Source organism: Artibeus jamaicensis, unplaced genomic scaffold, assembly GCF_021234435.1.
Source record: "Artibeus jamaicensis isolate MK-2021 breed Jamaican fruit bat unplaced genomic scaffold, CSHL_Jam_final contig_525, whole genome shotgun sequence".
In the NCBI taxonomy this organism is placed as follows: Eukaryota; Metazoa; Chordata; class Mammalia; order Chiroptera; family Phyllostomidae; genus Artibeus; species Artibeus jamaicensis.
Genome location: NW_026521874.1, coordinates 13142326 through 13157852, shown reverse-complemented (window position 1 = coordinate 13157852; position 15527 = coordinate 13142326). Strand labels below are relative to the sequence as shown.

The following is a 15527-nucleotide window of genomic DNA, read 5'->3' as shown; positions in this document are numbered from 1 at the left end:
CATTGTATTTTAATAACATCCCTCTGCATCAGAGTTGGCAAGGGACAGCGTTCCTACCTGCTCCAGCTGCTTGATGGTGTTTTCCTGCTGGCTCTGGACTTTCTGCTGCTCGAGGGCACTGGATTCCAGCTTCCAGAGCCTGTCTTTCAGGCCAGCGATGCCGCTTTCCCCCAGTGAGGGCGACTGTAGCAGCTCTTGCTTTTGGCCCTGCAGCATCTCCACCTCCTGCTTCAGCTTCGAGGTCTCCTGCTCCTTTTGCTGCCGAGGCAAAGGGGACGGAGATCGGGAGTCACGTGGCCATGCCCCCTCCGGGCTTCCCTCTACAATCTGCTGGAACTGGCCACTTTTTGGTGCACACCAGCTGCACCCTGCCATGCAGCCACTCAGAGTGCCCCCTGTTGGATGCCAAGGGCTGTGCTCTGGAGCAGCAGGGACAGGCAGGGTGGGAGAGTGCTGCCTTTGCCCCTGCACTTGGACCTCAAAGCACATGGAGGGAGTGCCTGCCCCGTTGGTAAGCCGTGCACCTGCTGAGGCTGAGGTTGAGACAGAGCAGGGAGGCAGAGTGCCCAGAAATGACTTTTCCAGTTTGGAAAGCCACTTACAGGGTCAAAGAACTTCAGGCCAGATCAGGAAGGGCCGCGTGCCAGGCTAAGCAGTTTAGGGGGTCTCCCCAGGGTCACAGGGAGCGTCAGGAGCAGCCCAGTACAGTACCTGTGTCATATTTTAATAAAGCCCCTCCGCCCTGAAGCCTGCATGGGACAGGGCGCTGGCCCTGGACAGGGCAAACGCTACCTCATTCTGCCTGAGGCTCTCTCACCTCCCAGGTGAGCACCTCAGAGCCCATGCAGGTAATGAGAGCAAATTCAATACTTCAAGCTGGGGAGATCTGGTTACCAACCTGCTGTCTGCTGTTTGCTTTATTAAGACTCCCTGAGATCCACGGCTCCGGGTGGCTGTCAGGCCAGGACACCCACACAGAGCTCCCTCCCTGTCACCGCCTACAGCAGGCACGGTGGGGTTTCCTGAGACCCAGAGACCAAGAACCAAGAGGCCCCCGGGCCTGCCCTCCCTTACCTTCAACTGCTGCTGAAGCTGGCCCAGTTCCCACCGGACACTGGTGTTCTCCTGGGTCACCTTCTCGCGGAGTCCCTTCTCGAATACACACTCACCCAGGGCCTGGGCGAGCTGCATGTCAAACCTGCCCAAGCAGAACACATGTCACGGCACCGAGGTGGGGCACCCGGGCCAGGGGAGGAGAGGGGCTGGGGACAGGCAGTCAGCTTGCCGGGAGCCGAGGGAGAGAAAGAGCGAGAGCAAACTCGAGAGCACGTGCAAAATGACGGTGGGCTTGATGCTTTCATGCAAGGTCGGGCATGGTGGTTATGTGGTAGGAATCTGGGACACCAGAGAGTAACTTCTGGGGTTTATAAAGAGTTTAATATAAAAATACCGAACACTTATTTAAAATGTGAAAATAGATAAAAATTAGGATAAAACTAAATATCGATAGAGAATTAGAATAAAAAACATGTACAGAAAAATCTGATCTCTCTGGTTTGCCAAAACATGCCAAGAACCTTTATCGCTGCAAGACCAAGGTCGGATGTCTCGTCATCACTGTCGATGGACGGATGGATGTAGATACCCACCCGAGCAAGGGAGCGGCTACGGGTCACATTTTACATGCTGTCGCTGGGCTTATGTACGGATGACCCATGTTAGAGTGTGTAACTACTGAGGAAATGCTGGATGTTCACACATTGGGTCTTGTCTTTCTGTGTCTCCCCAGCAGATGACCCACAGACTAGAAAGTCCTGGTTTGGGCCACCCAGGACTTGGGAAGCGGCTCGTTCGGGGCCCACCTGCCCCTCCGGGATGGTGCCCACTGGATGAGAAGTACATCATTCCATGCGGTCATCTTGGCCTTCGGTCCCTGTCACAGATGAGGAAGCCAACAGGGGTGGCTCAGCCAAGCCTCAGTGAGCTGTGACTTTGGTCACTCGCCCTCAGACCACATAGAAAGGCTCCAGGAAACTCCGTGTGGCCAGAATGGCCAAGCTGGGCATGGGGTTTGGGGCTTGGTGAAAAGGAGGTCTCCTTGTTATGAGCTTATCCAGTGTCCTTTAATACTAGATGGTCATTCTAAGCCTCAGGCTCCTGAGAAAGCCAGTCCTGGGTCACACAAGGGAGCTCCTCCTACTATTGGAACTTCCCATGAGCTTTCTGATTGGCTGTTGGTGGCATCGGTCAAGAGGAGCTATTGGCTGCCTCTGAATGGAAGCATTGTGATGATAATACTGATCTAGCAATCCCGAAGCGAGACAGCCTTATTATATCCATTTTACAGCAGAAAAGTGGCGTGATTGACTAGCCCAAATTGCCAAAGTCATGGAAGTGAACTTGAACCCATGTTCTCTTCTGTCTTAGCTAGTCACCCACCACCCGCCCATGCCCTGGGACAACTGGGGGCCAGACAATGGCTGATATTTCAAAAGAGCCCTTGGCTTAACAGGCCACTTCATGCCAAAGAATGGCTCCTACAGACCCTAAGTTCTGGAACAAACAGACCAACCAAGACCAGATGAATTTGCATACACCCTTCACCCCACCAGAAAAAGGCCTGGGGTCCTGCTCTGGTGAGTGTGGGAGACAGCCCCGCACAGGCCTTACCCCAAGGAAGCAGGCTGGGAGTTCCATTGGCCCTCGGAACTGAGCTTTGGAACCCATGGGGTAACCATGGCAATAAGAAGCCACCCCTGAATGGAACTACTCTGGACCACTCTGAACTCAGAAAGCAACGTCAGGACTGGAAACTCTACGGGTGTAGACACCCCTCTTTCCTGGGCCCAGAGAGCAAAGGAAGCAGGTGCATCGGCAATGCAATGAAACAGAGACGAGGCAGCTTGCTAACTTCTCCTTCTCTCCCTCACGAGAGTCACTCTGCCCGAGCTTCCACCAGAGATGGGACTTCCACCACCCTCACCGGCGTCCTGCGGAAACACTAATCCGCCTAGAACGACGATGGCTGCTATTTGCAATTAGCATCACAACATAAGTTAACTTCTACCTAGAGATGGGAGCAGAGCAGAGGGCCTCCCAGGAGCGGTGTAGTGATAAGAGGAGGAAGTGTAAGTATGAAGAAACAGGGACCTTCCGGGGCACGTCATGGAGAGATTCTTAAGTACCTGGTGTGAGGAAACCTGCCCAGGAGGGTGAGGGGAATTCCAGAGAGATGGAATGTTCTGGTCACGTAAACTCCGGGGGCAGACCCCTAGCCATCAGAGCCGCACCTCCATGGGCCTCTCAGAACGGCAGTGGGCCCCGCAGATGGGGACCAAGATCGTCACAGCCGGCGAGGATCTGGACGATGACAGAGTCCAAGCCTCCCAGCCCCAGAAAGGCCAAGAGTTGGTCCCAGGAAGCCCCTCTTCAGCACCACTGAAGTCTGCTTCCAAGCCCAAGGACCCCTCTAAAACATCAGTCACTCTCTAGCCCAGGGAGGAGGTGTCACTTGAGAAGGTCACGCAGCAAACGACCAAGGCAGGACTAAGCCATTTTCCCCACTGCACGGACAGGGTTCAGCCAGGACGCCCGTGAGAAGGTGGGACCAGAAAGAGACATCGAGAAGCGGAGAAGAAACCTCTCTCATTGGGTGGTGGGGGGCATGCTAACAACTCCCAAAAGATTTTTTTTTTCCAAATGAAGAAGCCAGCTTGGCAAAGCTCAAGGATAAAGAAGAGAAATTATGTTTAATGCAGATGAAATTCAAAAGCTACGTCACTCCATGCAAATATAATTCAGCGTGCCAATTCTGGGAAAAGCCCCGCCCTGGCACACATAGGAACGTTTCTCTGTATTTTTATCCTGGATCCTCTAGAAGAGGCTGTGTTGCATCTCTTTGCCTCCTATGAAATCTCCATGGAGTCTTGCCTGGCTCAAAACAGGACCCCTGCGCACCTCTGCCCTCAGCGAGCGAGCAGCGAGGTGTCCCGGGATCGAGGTGTCGCAGGTGCGGAAGTTTTGCATAAGGAAGACTGTGAGCGTGGACCTGGGCTCCAGTCTCGCCGCCACCACTGGCCAGCTGTGACAGCACCCCCAGGGGGACCCGTGAGGAGGTGCAGACTCAAGTCTGGCATCTCTCTTGTGCACAGGTCCAGTCCCTGCCAGAACTGTTAACATGATAGGAGAGTCTGAAGCCTAAGAGAACACGGCAAGGTTTTGGTCTCTTCCACATTCTCATTCCCCCTGTTCAATAGTAGGGACAGAGAGGAGCTGAGATCAGTCCAACTGGACACACCAACTGCATCATCTAAGCCTCACCACATAGAGCACATTCTCATCCCCTAGCCTGTGGGCGGCTGAGGAAGGTGGATTGACTTGTCCAAGGTCACACAACACAGAAGGGGCACAGTGGGGCCTCGAACCTGGGGTGGTGTAGCATCAGCACCTACACCCCTCACCACTATGCTGAGCTTTCTTCGTCCTGCACTATAAATTCTTCAAACTCTTCACTGGATTAAATGGGGAAGTCGAGGCCCAGAAAGGCCAAGAAATGTCCCTAAGGCTATATAGTCAGTTGGTAATAGAGCTGAGACTGGGTGGCAGAAAAGAACCATTTTTTGCTGGATGCTTGGGAGCAACTTACAGGAATGAGGTATGAGGGGAGGGGGAGAAAATTTAGGCCAGAACAAGGGAGGTGAGCTCTGTGGTTAAGGAAACCCAACAGAAGTGAGGGGCTTAGGAGAAGCCAGAGACCCCCCAAAGACTCCAATGCAGCCCCCCAGGCACCCAGGTGACACCCAGGTGACGACGTGAACCGTGACTCACTTATTTTGCTTCTTCTCAAGCTCATGGTTTCGGCTCTGCTGGTTCTCCAGCAGGATGCGGGTGTCCTCCAGGTCACAGGTCAGGTGGCGGCACTTCCTCTTCAGCTGGTGAGCCAGTTTCTTGGCCCCCTCGTAAGCACTCTGCACCTCCCTGAGCTGTGGGGGCAACAGGACCGGTCACCCGCTTAGTCCGCGCAGCACCGTCATGTGGAAAGAACAGACACCGGAGGCCGGGACCCTGTCCGGACCACTGTCACCTGGAGGGAGCTGCTTCTCTGAGCCTCAGTTTGCCCAGAAGTAGAATGGGGTCATTCCATTCATTTCTTGGGGTGGCTTTAATGTTTCTCAATAATCCTCCTGCCCGCAATCGCACGGACCCTCCGCCTGCCCCGCCTCAACTTCCCAGCCCCTTGATCATCAGTATCCCCATCAGCTGGTGTGAGCGGGGGAGCGGGGGAGCCAAGAAGCAGCTGAAATAGCGCACAAAGAAAACCGCAGCAGAAAATGCCCGAGACAGGCTCGAGGTTAGAGCATGGAAGCGGCACTCTGGACGGCTGGCGTCCACGGCCCTGCACGCGCCTGGCCATGAACACACCGAAAGCCAAGGCCTCGTGCATCTTCCTGCAGGAAAGACCCTCCCAAAGGTCCCAGCTTCAATCTGGAAGAGAGAGCAGCGCAGAACCGACACTTTGAAGAAATGGCCTCATTAAAGAGTCGCTTTAAATAAGCAAAATGCTGAGTTAATGAAGCCTGTAATTCTAAATTCAGTATTTGAAGGCAAATGAGATGTTTTCTTATATTCGGCTGCTTGGAGAAGGTTGCGGTTTTATTACTTTTTAATGTAGCATGACTATCCCCTTTCCTTGGGGATGCTGACCCAACTTTATAACTCGCTGTGAGAGAACTGGGCCGTTGCCCTGCCAGGTGCCTCTCTGGGTTCATCTACAGCCCAGAAGTCTCTCGGAGGACCGCTATATAATATCCGTCTTGGATGGGACGAGTACATCCATCACCACCACAGAGGATCATGCAGTCCACTCCCGTTGTTTACAAATTCCACGTGAGCCCACCCTGGCCCACCTGGGCAAGGTGACCTCATGGTACCCCTCTCTCACGGGGAGGAGGGGCCCATAATAAAAAGACAGGCAAATAAGGCCTCGGCTCTCATGACGGCCACCTCTACTGGGGAGACCAAGAAAAGAAAGCGGATGACCACGAGACAGCATGATGAGGCTGATAATTTGGAGAAACGATTCAGGGGGAATCCAACCCAATCTGCACCAGGGAAGACGTTCTTGAGGGAATGACATCTAAGCTGAGATCTTAAGAACAGTTGGGGATATCGAGGTAGAGGAGAGAAAAATTGTTCTTGAAAGAGGAAAAAGCATACACAAAGGTTGGAAAGTGAGAAAGAAGAAGGTATTTTCTGAAGGAGAAAAAAAAGGCAGCGCAGTGGAACAGATGAGGGAGCCCAGGAGCAGACCCGCTGAATACAGTCGACTGGTCTTTACAAGGGAGCCAAGGTGAGACAATGGCGAAGACAGCCCTCCGGCGAACAGCCAGAGCCGGGACAGCTGGACATCCGCGTGCAGAGAAAGGAACCTCCACACAGACCTCACACCTTCGCAAATACCAACCACAAAGGACTGTAGGTCTAAATGTCAAATGCAGAAACTACAGACCTTCGAGAAGGTAACATAAAAGAAAACCTAGATGACATTGGGTTGGACGATGACTTTTTGGATGTAACACCAAAGGCATGATCCATGAAAGAACTGATAAGCTAGAATTCGTTAAAATAGCCCTGGCTGGTGTGGCTCAGTGGATCAAGTGCCAGCCTGTGAACCAAAGGGTCACCGGTTCAATTCCTGGTCAGGGCACATGCCTGGGTTGCAGGCCAGGTTCTCTGGTTGGGGGCATGTGAGAGGCAACTGGTCAATGTACCTCTCACACATCAATGTTTCTTTCCAGCTCTTTCTCCCTCCTTCCCACTTCTAAAAATAAATAAATAAAATCTAAAATTTGTTAAAATGAAATATCCCTGCTCTGCAAGAGACTAAAAGACTATCAAGAAAATAAAAAGACAAGAAAGACTGCAAGAAAATATTTGCCAAAAGACATATGTGACAGAGGACTGTGGCCCCAAACATATAAAGAACTCTTAAAACTCTACAATAAAACAAAAACTTCATTAGAAATTGGGGCAACAACTCATTAAAACAAAGTTTAATACGGAAAAAAATAGGGGTAAAGACCTTCACAGACACCTCACCAAAGATAGATGGAAAATTTGAAATGATGTGCCACGTCACAGATCACCAGGGTAATGGAAATAAAGCAACAAGATCGCACTACACACACATCAGACTGGCCAAAATCCAGATGCCGACAACAACAAGTGCCGACGAGGATGTGGAGCAACAGGAACTCTCATTCGTTCACTGCCGGTGGGACTGCAAAACAGCACAGCCGCTTTGGAAGATGGTTTGGTGGTTTCTTACAACACAAAACACGCTCTCACTATGTAATCCAGCCATCACGGTCCCTGTAATGTACCCGAAGGAGCACGAAACCATGCCCACACAAAAACTGGCACACGGATGTGTACCGCAACTTTTACAGACTTGCTGAAATGTGGAAACTACCAAGACGCCCCTCAGTTGGTTAATGGGTAAATAAACTGCGGTACGTCCAAACAATGGCGTATTATTCAGCACTAAAAACAAATGAGCTATCAAACCATGAAAAGACACGGAGGAACCTCGAATGCACGTTACAATACTAAGTGAAAGAAGCCCGTCTAAAAAGGCTGCCTACTACCTGATTCCAATGGTGTGACATAGTTTGCCTCCAAAGGCACACCATGGAGACAGTGAAAAGATCAGTGGTGGCCAGGGGCTAAGGGAGAGATACGAATGGTGAAGCCTGGGGAAATTCCAGGGCAGTGAGACCGCTCTGTACGCAACTCATGGAGGACACATGTCATCAGACATTTGTCCACACCCATGAAGCGTAAACACCAAGAGTGGAGTCCAATGCATGGTCCTCAGGTGGTAGTGACGTGTCCTGCAGGTTCACTGGTATAGCAAAGGTACCGCCCCGGTGGGGATGCTGAGTGGGGGCAAGGGGTACACGGGAAATCTCTGCACCTTCCTCTCAGGTGTGCTGGGAACTGCCAACAACAGGCGCAGCTGTACTCAGTACCAGGCTGAAACTGGCTGAGACCACCACACAAGAGCTGCTTCTGAACATCACCTCCCAGTCCTACATTCAGTGACAATGCAATAGTAGCTTAAAACTGGTCATGGTGGGAAAAGTTACACCACAGAAACTGGCAACTGGCAAATGCTGTCAGTCAGGGGGTGTGTTTGCCTGCTTGCGTGTTTATGTCCAAGAGCTGACTGACCCACACAGCCCCGGTTACACTGTAGACTGGTGAGAAGGCACACTGGGGGTGGTGGAGATAGGCAAAGAGGCTAACCTATCATCATATCCCTCAAGAAACGCTATGTAAGACTACATTAGATTTGTGAGGACAAGCTGCACTTTCAGGAACAAAGGGGAAATGGCAGAATATCACAAATGTGGAAGACAAGTGACTGGAGCCACAACGGTACACGCTGACATTATGACAGCTGGGTGGCAGAAAGGAGCAGCTGACAGATGCAGAAATATCCCTAAGGACAGAGGCTGTGCTGGAAGCCTGAGGCCCGCTGGGGAGTGGGAACAAAGGACCTCGGATTAAGTGAGGGCCCTCCGAGAGCTGCACGTCAGTGAGAAGGGACACTGAAATTTCCGCCCTCTGGCCTGCGAGGAGGTGAGAAAGCTCACTGCCACTCTGGCTCAGGTGGGGGAGAACATCAAAACCCCAGGTCTGGGCCTCACGTGGGTCGGGAGCCCCAGGGGGCCCCAGGGGGCACCCGGCACAGGTCGCAGACTTCCCGAACCGAGCATTTCCCATCATCTCAGGGGCCGCTGCAGAGGCGAGCGCAGAAGGGCTGCTTCTAAAGGAATACACCCACAGCCCCGTGAGCAAGATGCCCCTCTCCTCAATGGAAAGTGGAAAAAATAAAAACGAGATCAACTCACAATAAAAAGAAACAGCTAAACATGCACACAGACATCTTCCACAAGAGTTGGAAGGCAGAGAAGGAAAGATGCACAGCAGCCCCCTGGCGGGTGCAGAGGGACCTGGGGAAGAGGTGCTCACGGTCCAAAGGCACAGGGAGCCAGCCCACCCTGAGAGTCAGCATGACTCGGGAGAGCAGAACAGTCTGGGAGAGTCTAGGAAGGAGCCTTTGGCGGCAGCGTGGTGGGTGGTCGCGGGGAGAGGCTGCCGTGCTGGTCCAGATGAGAGATGCTGGGGGCAGGTTAGAGCAGAGGCAATGGCCATGACCAACAGCTGAGTGTTGTAACAGAATCCTACGATCATTTTATTGAAGAGAAGTCAGAGGCTCAAAGTGTGAAGTGCCATCCACAAGGTCAGAGCAGAAATGGAACTGGAACTCAGACCTCCTGAGTGCATGTTCACGTTCGTTCCAACAGAGAATTCTTTCCCAGTGCAGAATGCCCACCGAGAGAGGAAGTATTTTCCATACCCCAAGTGACCAGTGCTTGTGACAACAGTGGAGGTGGGAACACGTGAGGTGGTCAGTGCGTTCCTTCTCCCTGCCCACCTTGAGTGGGGTAGAGGCGGGGTTAAGAACCGGCACACGCTCTCTGACCCCTTGGCGAAGCAGCCTGTCTACTGCCACTTACCTGCTGCTCCAGCTCCCTCCTGGACGCCAGCTCCGAGTCCAGCCTCTCCTCGAACTGCTGCAGCCGCTTTCTCAGAAACTCGTTCTCCATCTGCGCACAGTCGAAGCGCACCTGCCACTCGTCCGCTGTTTAACAAAGTTGGGGAACCAGGAGGGAAGGCTGGGTGAATGAGGGCGGCTCTCTTCTTAGCCATTTGTATGCAATTTCATGACATTAACACAGTTCCCGAGAATTGACCCTGGACCTCGGGTTAGGAAATCTTGCTGAGGTCCAAACTTCAAAAAAAGAAACAAGCCGCTTCCCCCAGGCAGCCTGTCCTGACCACCCCTAGTTGTCTCAAGTAACCGAAGGCTTACTATTCTTAGCTCAGTTGTTCTATACTATGTGATTTCTCTAGAAGTGGACACATAACTTTCTTTTTAAAAAAATCTGAGGGCTGGGGAGAAGTTTTAGTCATTTGTGGATTCCCAATACCCTCTAGAAGTTTCCCCACACAGAAGTTTCCCCGCCTGGATACAAGCTCACCAACTGGTACCGTCCCTCTGGCCAATTGTGTTGGATGACAGAGCGTACAGTGAGTGAACATTGGCTGAATTAGCAAATCAGCGAGTAGGAAAGTATCCACTGAATGAAGGGCAGCAGGGACACTGATCACAAGACGTCTCCGTGAGATAACAGAACAACACTTTGATTTGATCAAAATCTGAAAAAATCATTCGCTGGTTGACGAAAGCTTTTTGGCTGAATAGGATAGGCTAGACCAAATTACGATTTTTCTTTTGACCATGTAAATAATGAAGTAATGTCCTGTAAAATAATGGAGTTTTGGAAAACATTCTACAAGTGGAAATCTTAAAACAGAGATGACCCAGTCTTCATCCATCCGTCCACTTACTATAATTCCTTTCATCTACCTTCCATCCCCTTCGAACACTTATTGAGCACACCGCTCCACACCAGGGACCGGGGATAACGAACAGGAAAGTACCACGGCTTCCAGGAGAATCCAGTGGTGGAAATGAACATGTTGAGAGCCAACATGATGAGGGCTCTCTAACGGGAGGCTGGAGGAAAGCTAGAAGAGGGCTCAAGCTCATAAGGGCAGTAAACATATTTCTGTTCATCGTTGGGTCTCCAGCTCTTACTACAATGCCTGGCTTGTCATAAATGCTCCATAGCTTTCATTTGCTAGGGGGATGGATGAGTGGGTGGATGGGTGGGTGGGTGGATGGGTGGGTGGATGCCTGGATGATAAATGGATGATAGAGTAGACAGATGGGCAAGTGGTGGGTAGGTGGACAGACTGACGATGAGTGAATGGTAGGACTGAGGCCTTCAAGGAGCTGATCCCAATAGAGATTCCCACATAACTAACCCAGACAGAAGAACAACATAATTGTAAGGAGTAAGCTTGTCCAAGTTTTCACCAAGATAAATAATATCATGGTGGGGAAAAAACCCTCTCTCTCCCCTAGGGAACTCCCTGCACGTGGCAAACAGCAGAGCGTGCAAAGGAAAGAGGACGCAGGCAGCCTTTGGGCCGCTGAACCACGTGCCTGTGCTGTGACGCGCTGCGGAGCGAGCGACGTGACTGGGGAACCCGGCAGGCGAGGAGCTACTCTCCATTCCCCAAGGCTGATCTTCACCTCCAACCGCCCTCCCCATGGGAGCCACTCTTAATCAGTGCGTATCATTCAGCCCTTTGCTACCCAGTCGCATTTAGTTACATTTTTTCCTGGATTTTTCTACCTCTTCACTTATTTTGCACATTTCTTGAAAGCAGGGCCCAATGAAAATTCTTCTATAAGCCCGCAAAGAGCCCAGCTGGATGCATACCACGAAAGGTTCTCTTTAATATGTCGCCACACTTGGAGAAGAACACAGATACTTTTAATAATTTATGCTCCGGCTTGATCCATGGTGGAGGTTGTGGTGGCAATTGCTGTGGTGTGATTAAAGTGTTTTATGGCTTCTTCCAACTTTCCCATATTTTAGAAATTTTCTATAATGAGTATGTATTACTTGCATAATGAAAAACAAAATATTTGTGGGCTGGTTTCCTGGAAATGAGTACCCGCAGCTGAAAGCCCATATAACACCATGACTAATGTGCTCGTGAGCGAAGCACGTCTCACCTCTCGTCCGACTCCTGCATCTTTCCACAGAAAAATGAACTGGGAGAGCCGTTCAGATGTGAGTCACAGTGGGGACGGGACTGCAGCCAGCGCTCTCCCGGAAAATTGTGCTGTCCCTCACTGCAAATGTCTTTCCTACTCCTAGTATGTGCCCCGGGCTGTTGGGTGTCCCAAATCAGACAGTCTCAACCTCCCTGGTGAGCGCTGGCCTGGGGGGTAGCCGGGATGAGAGGAGAACGAGAAGGGAGTAGAAGGCAAACGCGCTTTGCTTCTCCTCCGCCGCCTCCAGACCTCCGTTCCCCTGAGTGTCCCCGACATTTCTAGGGCAGCAGTTCTCTGGGGGCACTGCAGGAATGATGTCAATGTTTTATAAAAGCTGGCAGACACTCTGGGCAGCCTTCTCAGCTAACTCATTCAGCCCGATCAGAGGAGTTGACAGAGAGGTCGCCGGGCCCGTCCAACCATGGCACAGAGTCCCCAGGCATGGTGCAAGACGGGCACCACCAGGAGCCCCTGGCTCCGCTGAGCACGCCCATCCCGGGCGGTGCAGGGTCCTCTCCCCTCCTCTCCAGTCGTCCAGCAGCTGCCGAAGCCCTGACACCGCTTTCAAATGAGGGTGGCAGTGGTTTCTGCCCCAGAGGTTACACACATGGGTGGTGACCCTGCTTTCAGCACTGACAGCAGTAATGATAAGGAGCGAACAGCTGCCCACGCTCTACACAACACATGAGGCTAAAACACTCTCTGTGCGCCATCTGTGACCACGCTCACTTGGGGGAAAAAACACAATTTCTGTGCCCAAAGCCACTCAGCTAATAAGAGATGGAATCCAGATTCAGATCCAGACATGCAGTTTCACAGATTTCACTTTAAACCACTGAGCTGCCTTCCTCAAAATTTACATTAAAATTTTTATATGTTTACATTAAAATATATTAACATATATTAATATGTAAATCTATACTACATATTACATATAACCACAATAATATATAATAGTAAAGTATTATATTAATATATAATATGTTATAATATATAATGTATATATCACATAAATATATATTATATTTCTATGGGGAATGTAATATATTCATATTCTAGAAATATAATATGTATTTCTATACATATGTTTTATATAATAATATATATTTATATACACATATATGTACATGTATTTATATATAAATATAAACACATATACTTACATATTAACACCTGTATTTATATATGAAGGTACCTTGCCATAGTGCTACTACTTTTTACCATTCTTTGCACCTGTCACATTGCTAGTTTATTACTTGGGATACTGTTGGCTTATGTGCCGAATGCCGGCCTGTTCCACTAAATGGTGAGCTCCAGGGGGCAGGGTCTGCGTCTGTTTGCTCTGCTGAAGTCTCGGCCCCTAACGCAGCGTCTGGTGCAGAGTCAGTCCTTAGTGTGAATGGGCGGGTGGATGAATAGGAGCGAAAGAAAGAAAAGAACAGCTCTTGCCACCAGCCTCTAATCCCAAGGGCTCCGATTTGCTCACCTCCTCCAGTGTGACTCCTTTCCAAGTCATTCAACTGAATTTTCTGCTGGGCTTCTTCCAACTGTTTCTCTACTTCTCCCAACTTCTTCTGGACTTGCTCGTACTTGCTCTGGAAGAGAAGTTCAAGGTGTCAGACCGACTGCAGCTGGCCACCTCATTGTGGCACCTCCCACCCCGGACTGGCCGTTCCCTGCACAGCCCTCACCACAGCACCTCCACAGCCAGGGACCACCCACCCTCTGCACCTGCCTCAGCCAGGGCACCTCAAAGACCAAACGTCAGTAAGACCCAAATGTCCCCAGGACCTTGAGCATGGGTGTGCACCTTACTGAGGCTTTCTGATCCCAGATGCGAGCACAGGGCGCAGCCTGCTTGCCCACACCCCCACCCCCTGGCATGCTGGACCAGTCACCTTTAGCTCCTGCACCTCCCGGAAGGCCTGCAGCCGCTCGGCCCGCTCCCTCTCCAGCACCTGGCAGGCCACGTCCCCTTTGAAGCGCTCATCAGCAAGCTCTGTGGTCAAGTCAGCAATCTGGGACGAAGAGGGTGAAAGCAGTGTCACCCAGAGGGGCCACCAACACATCTGCCCCCTCACACACTCCACAGGGCCACCCCCTACCCCCCACCAGATGAAGCACAAGCTCTCAGGGCAAGGCAACCGTTCTGTGGAATGATGTGGTTAAGAACACGAGCATCGGACATTTCTTGCTCTTGGAGTGCTCAGAATCTTAGCCCGACTCTCATGAGCTGTGAGACTTTGAGCCACGCAGGGGCTGATTCTTCCTTGTTTCAGCTTTGGAGACAGGCATTAACTTATGGATTGGCTTTGAGAACTAAGTGAGATGATCTCCATGAAGCTTAACTTCGTATCTGGCACAGAGTACATGTTCAATCAAAAATCAGTTATGCTCATAGAGATGGCCCCCAGAAGAATGGCCCCCCATCCTCCCGGGGGCCATCTCACCCGACCAACCGACAGGCTCCCTCAGTGAGACGCCCTTACGTGCACCACGCAGGAAATGGGAAGCTCCTGGCTAGCAGCCCTCTCGGTGGCCACAGGTGACAGCCATTCGCACTGCACGTCAGTTCTGTGTGTTCCCACTCGCAGATGCCTGTTGCATTTTTGTCATAACTACCTATTCGATTAGCTATTGCATAAGCCTATAAAATAAGACTGGACAAAGATGTTCCATGAAAACTAGGTTACGTGTCTTGGAAGGTTGTTTCCTTTTTCTTCTTTTTTTAAAAGGTGAGTTGCTGTTGAAAAATGGGGTTTCTGCATTCCAATTACTTTGCCATTTGTCCACTTTGAAGAAATCAAAGCGGGAAAGCATGCGGTCGAGTATCAGAAGGCTCGGTTTAAGGAGGGAAGACCTTGACCCCGAGGTTCATCCTCTGAAGGCTGTGGTCCTACCTCTGTGAGTCAAAGGTGGACGTGTTTGACGTTCAAAATAAAAGTGTTTGTTTTTTCAAAAATTCCCTTGTGCTGATTTTTCTTTCCAATTAACTGATCGAGTACAGATGCCAGGTGGGTCAGGGCTTCCGTGGTGTCACTGTTCCAACACGCAGCCTTCCAGGTTCAAGGTTGGGCCAAAGACAGTGAGGAGAGAAACGTGCGTGTGGACTGTTTATGGCCAAGAAGCTCAGGAACGGCCTTGTACAGGCAGGGAATAAAGTCAATAGGCAAGGAAGGAAAAAAAAAAAATAGAAGCCAGGGACAGGGTTCAAGTCCAAACACAGCAACTAATATACTGTGTGACTTTGGACAAGTCTCTTCCTCTTGGGGGCTTTGCACACTTGCAGTATGAGATGCATTGAATAGAGTGATGCCTGTCATTCTGATACTACACTGAAAAATGCAGTGCGTGAAGACATCAAAACACCTCGCTCTCCTGTCAGACCCTCAGGGTCACACTGAGAGGCGACTGGGCAATGCTGTGACCCAGACACAGGGTGGAACCCAGCTGCCCTGCCAAGCTATAGTCCCCAGCACCATCGCCCCCAAAACCATCCAGCTGCCCCGTGAGGAAGGAGGATGCAGTCTCTCTGTTCTGACATGACCGAATCGCCAAGATATACTGTCAAGAGGAAAAACAGCCAAGCTGCAGCACAGAGTTTTGGTCTGTTCCATTTTTACGTGCAAGAAAAAGGCACCCCCAAAAGGGTCCTAGGGACTGCCCCCACTCCCAGCCCCATCCCCACCCCCAGAGGGCGCGCTCACGGGGATCTCCAATTTCCTGGTGACATATTAGTTCTGTACTGTCGACTTTTTAAAACCCC

General features: G+C 50.9%; 1 protein-coding gene across 4 annotated transcripts in view; it reads right to left on the bottom strand.

Annotated features, from left to right (window-relative positions):
- Positions 1 to 15527, bottom strand: part of MYO18B (myosin XVIIIB) — a 224209-nt gene that overhangs the window by 105014 nt on the left and 103668 nt on the right. For 3 of the 4 annotated variants that reach the window (XM_053669858.1, XM_053669857.1, XM_053669855.1), the window contains 6 exons: positions 13660 to 13779; positions 13248 to 13356; positions 9585 to 9709; positions 4828 to 4982; positions 1075 to 1198; positions 58 to 258 (listed from right to left, as the gene is read on the bottom strand). In XM_053669858.1, coding sequence (XP_053525833.1) covers positions 58 to 258; positions 1075 to 1198; positions 4828 to 4982; positions 9585 to 9709; positions 13248 to 13356; positions 13660 to 13779 — 834 coding nt within the window. The remainder of the gene's footprint in view (positions 1 to 57; positions 259 to 1074; positions 1199 to 4827; positions 4983 to 9584; positions 9710 to 13247; positions 13357 to 13659; positions 13780 to 15527) is intronic. The other variant, XM_053669856.1, reaches the window with a different exon arrangement.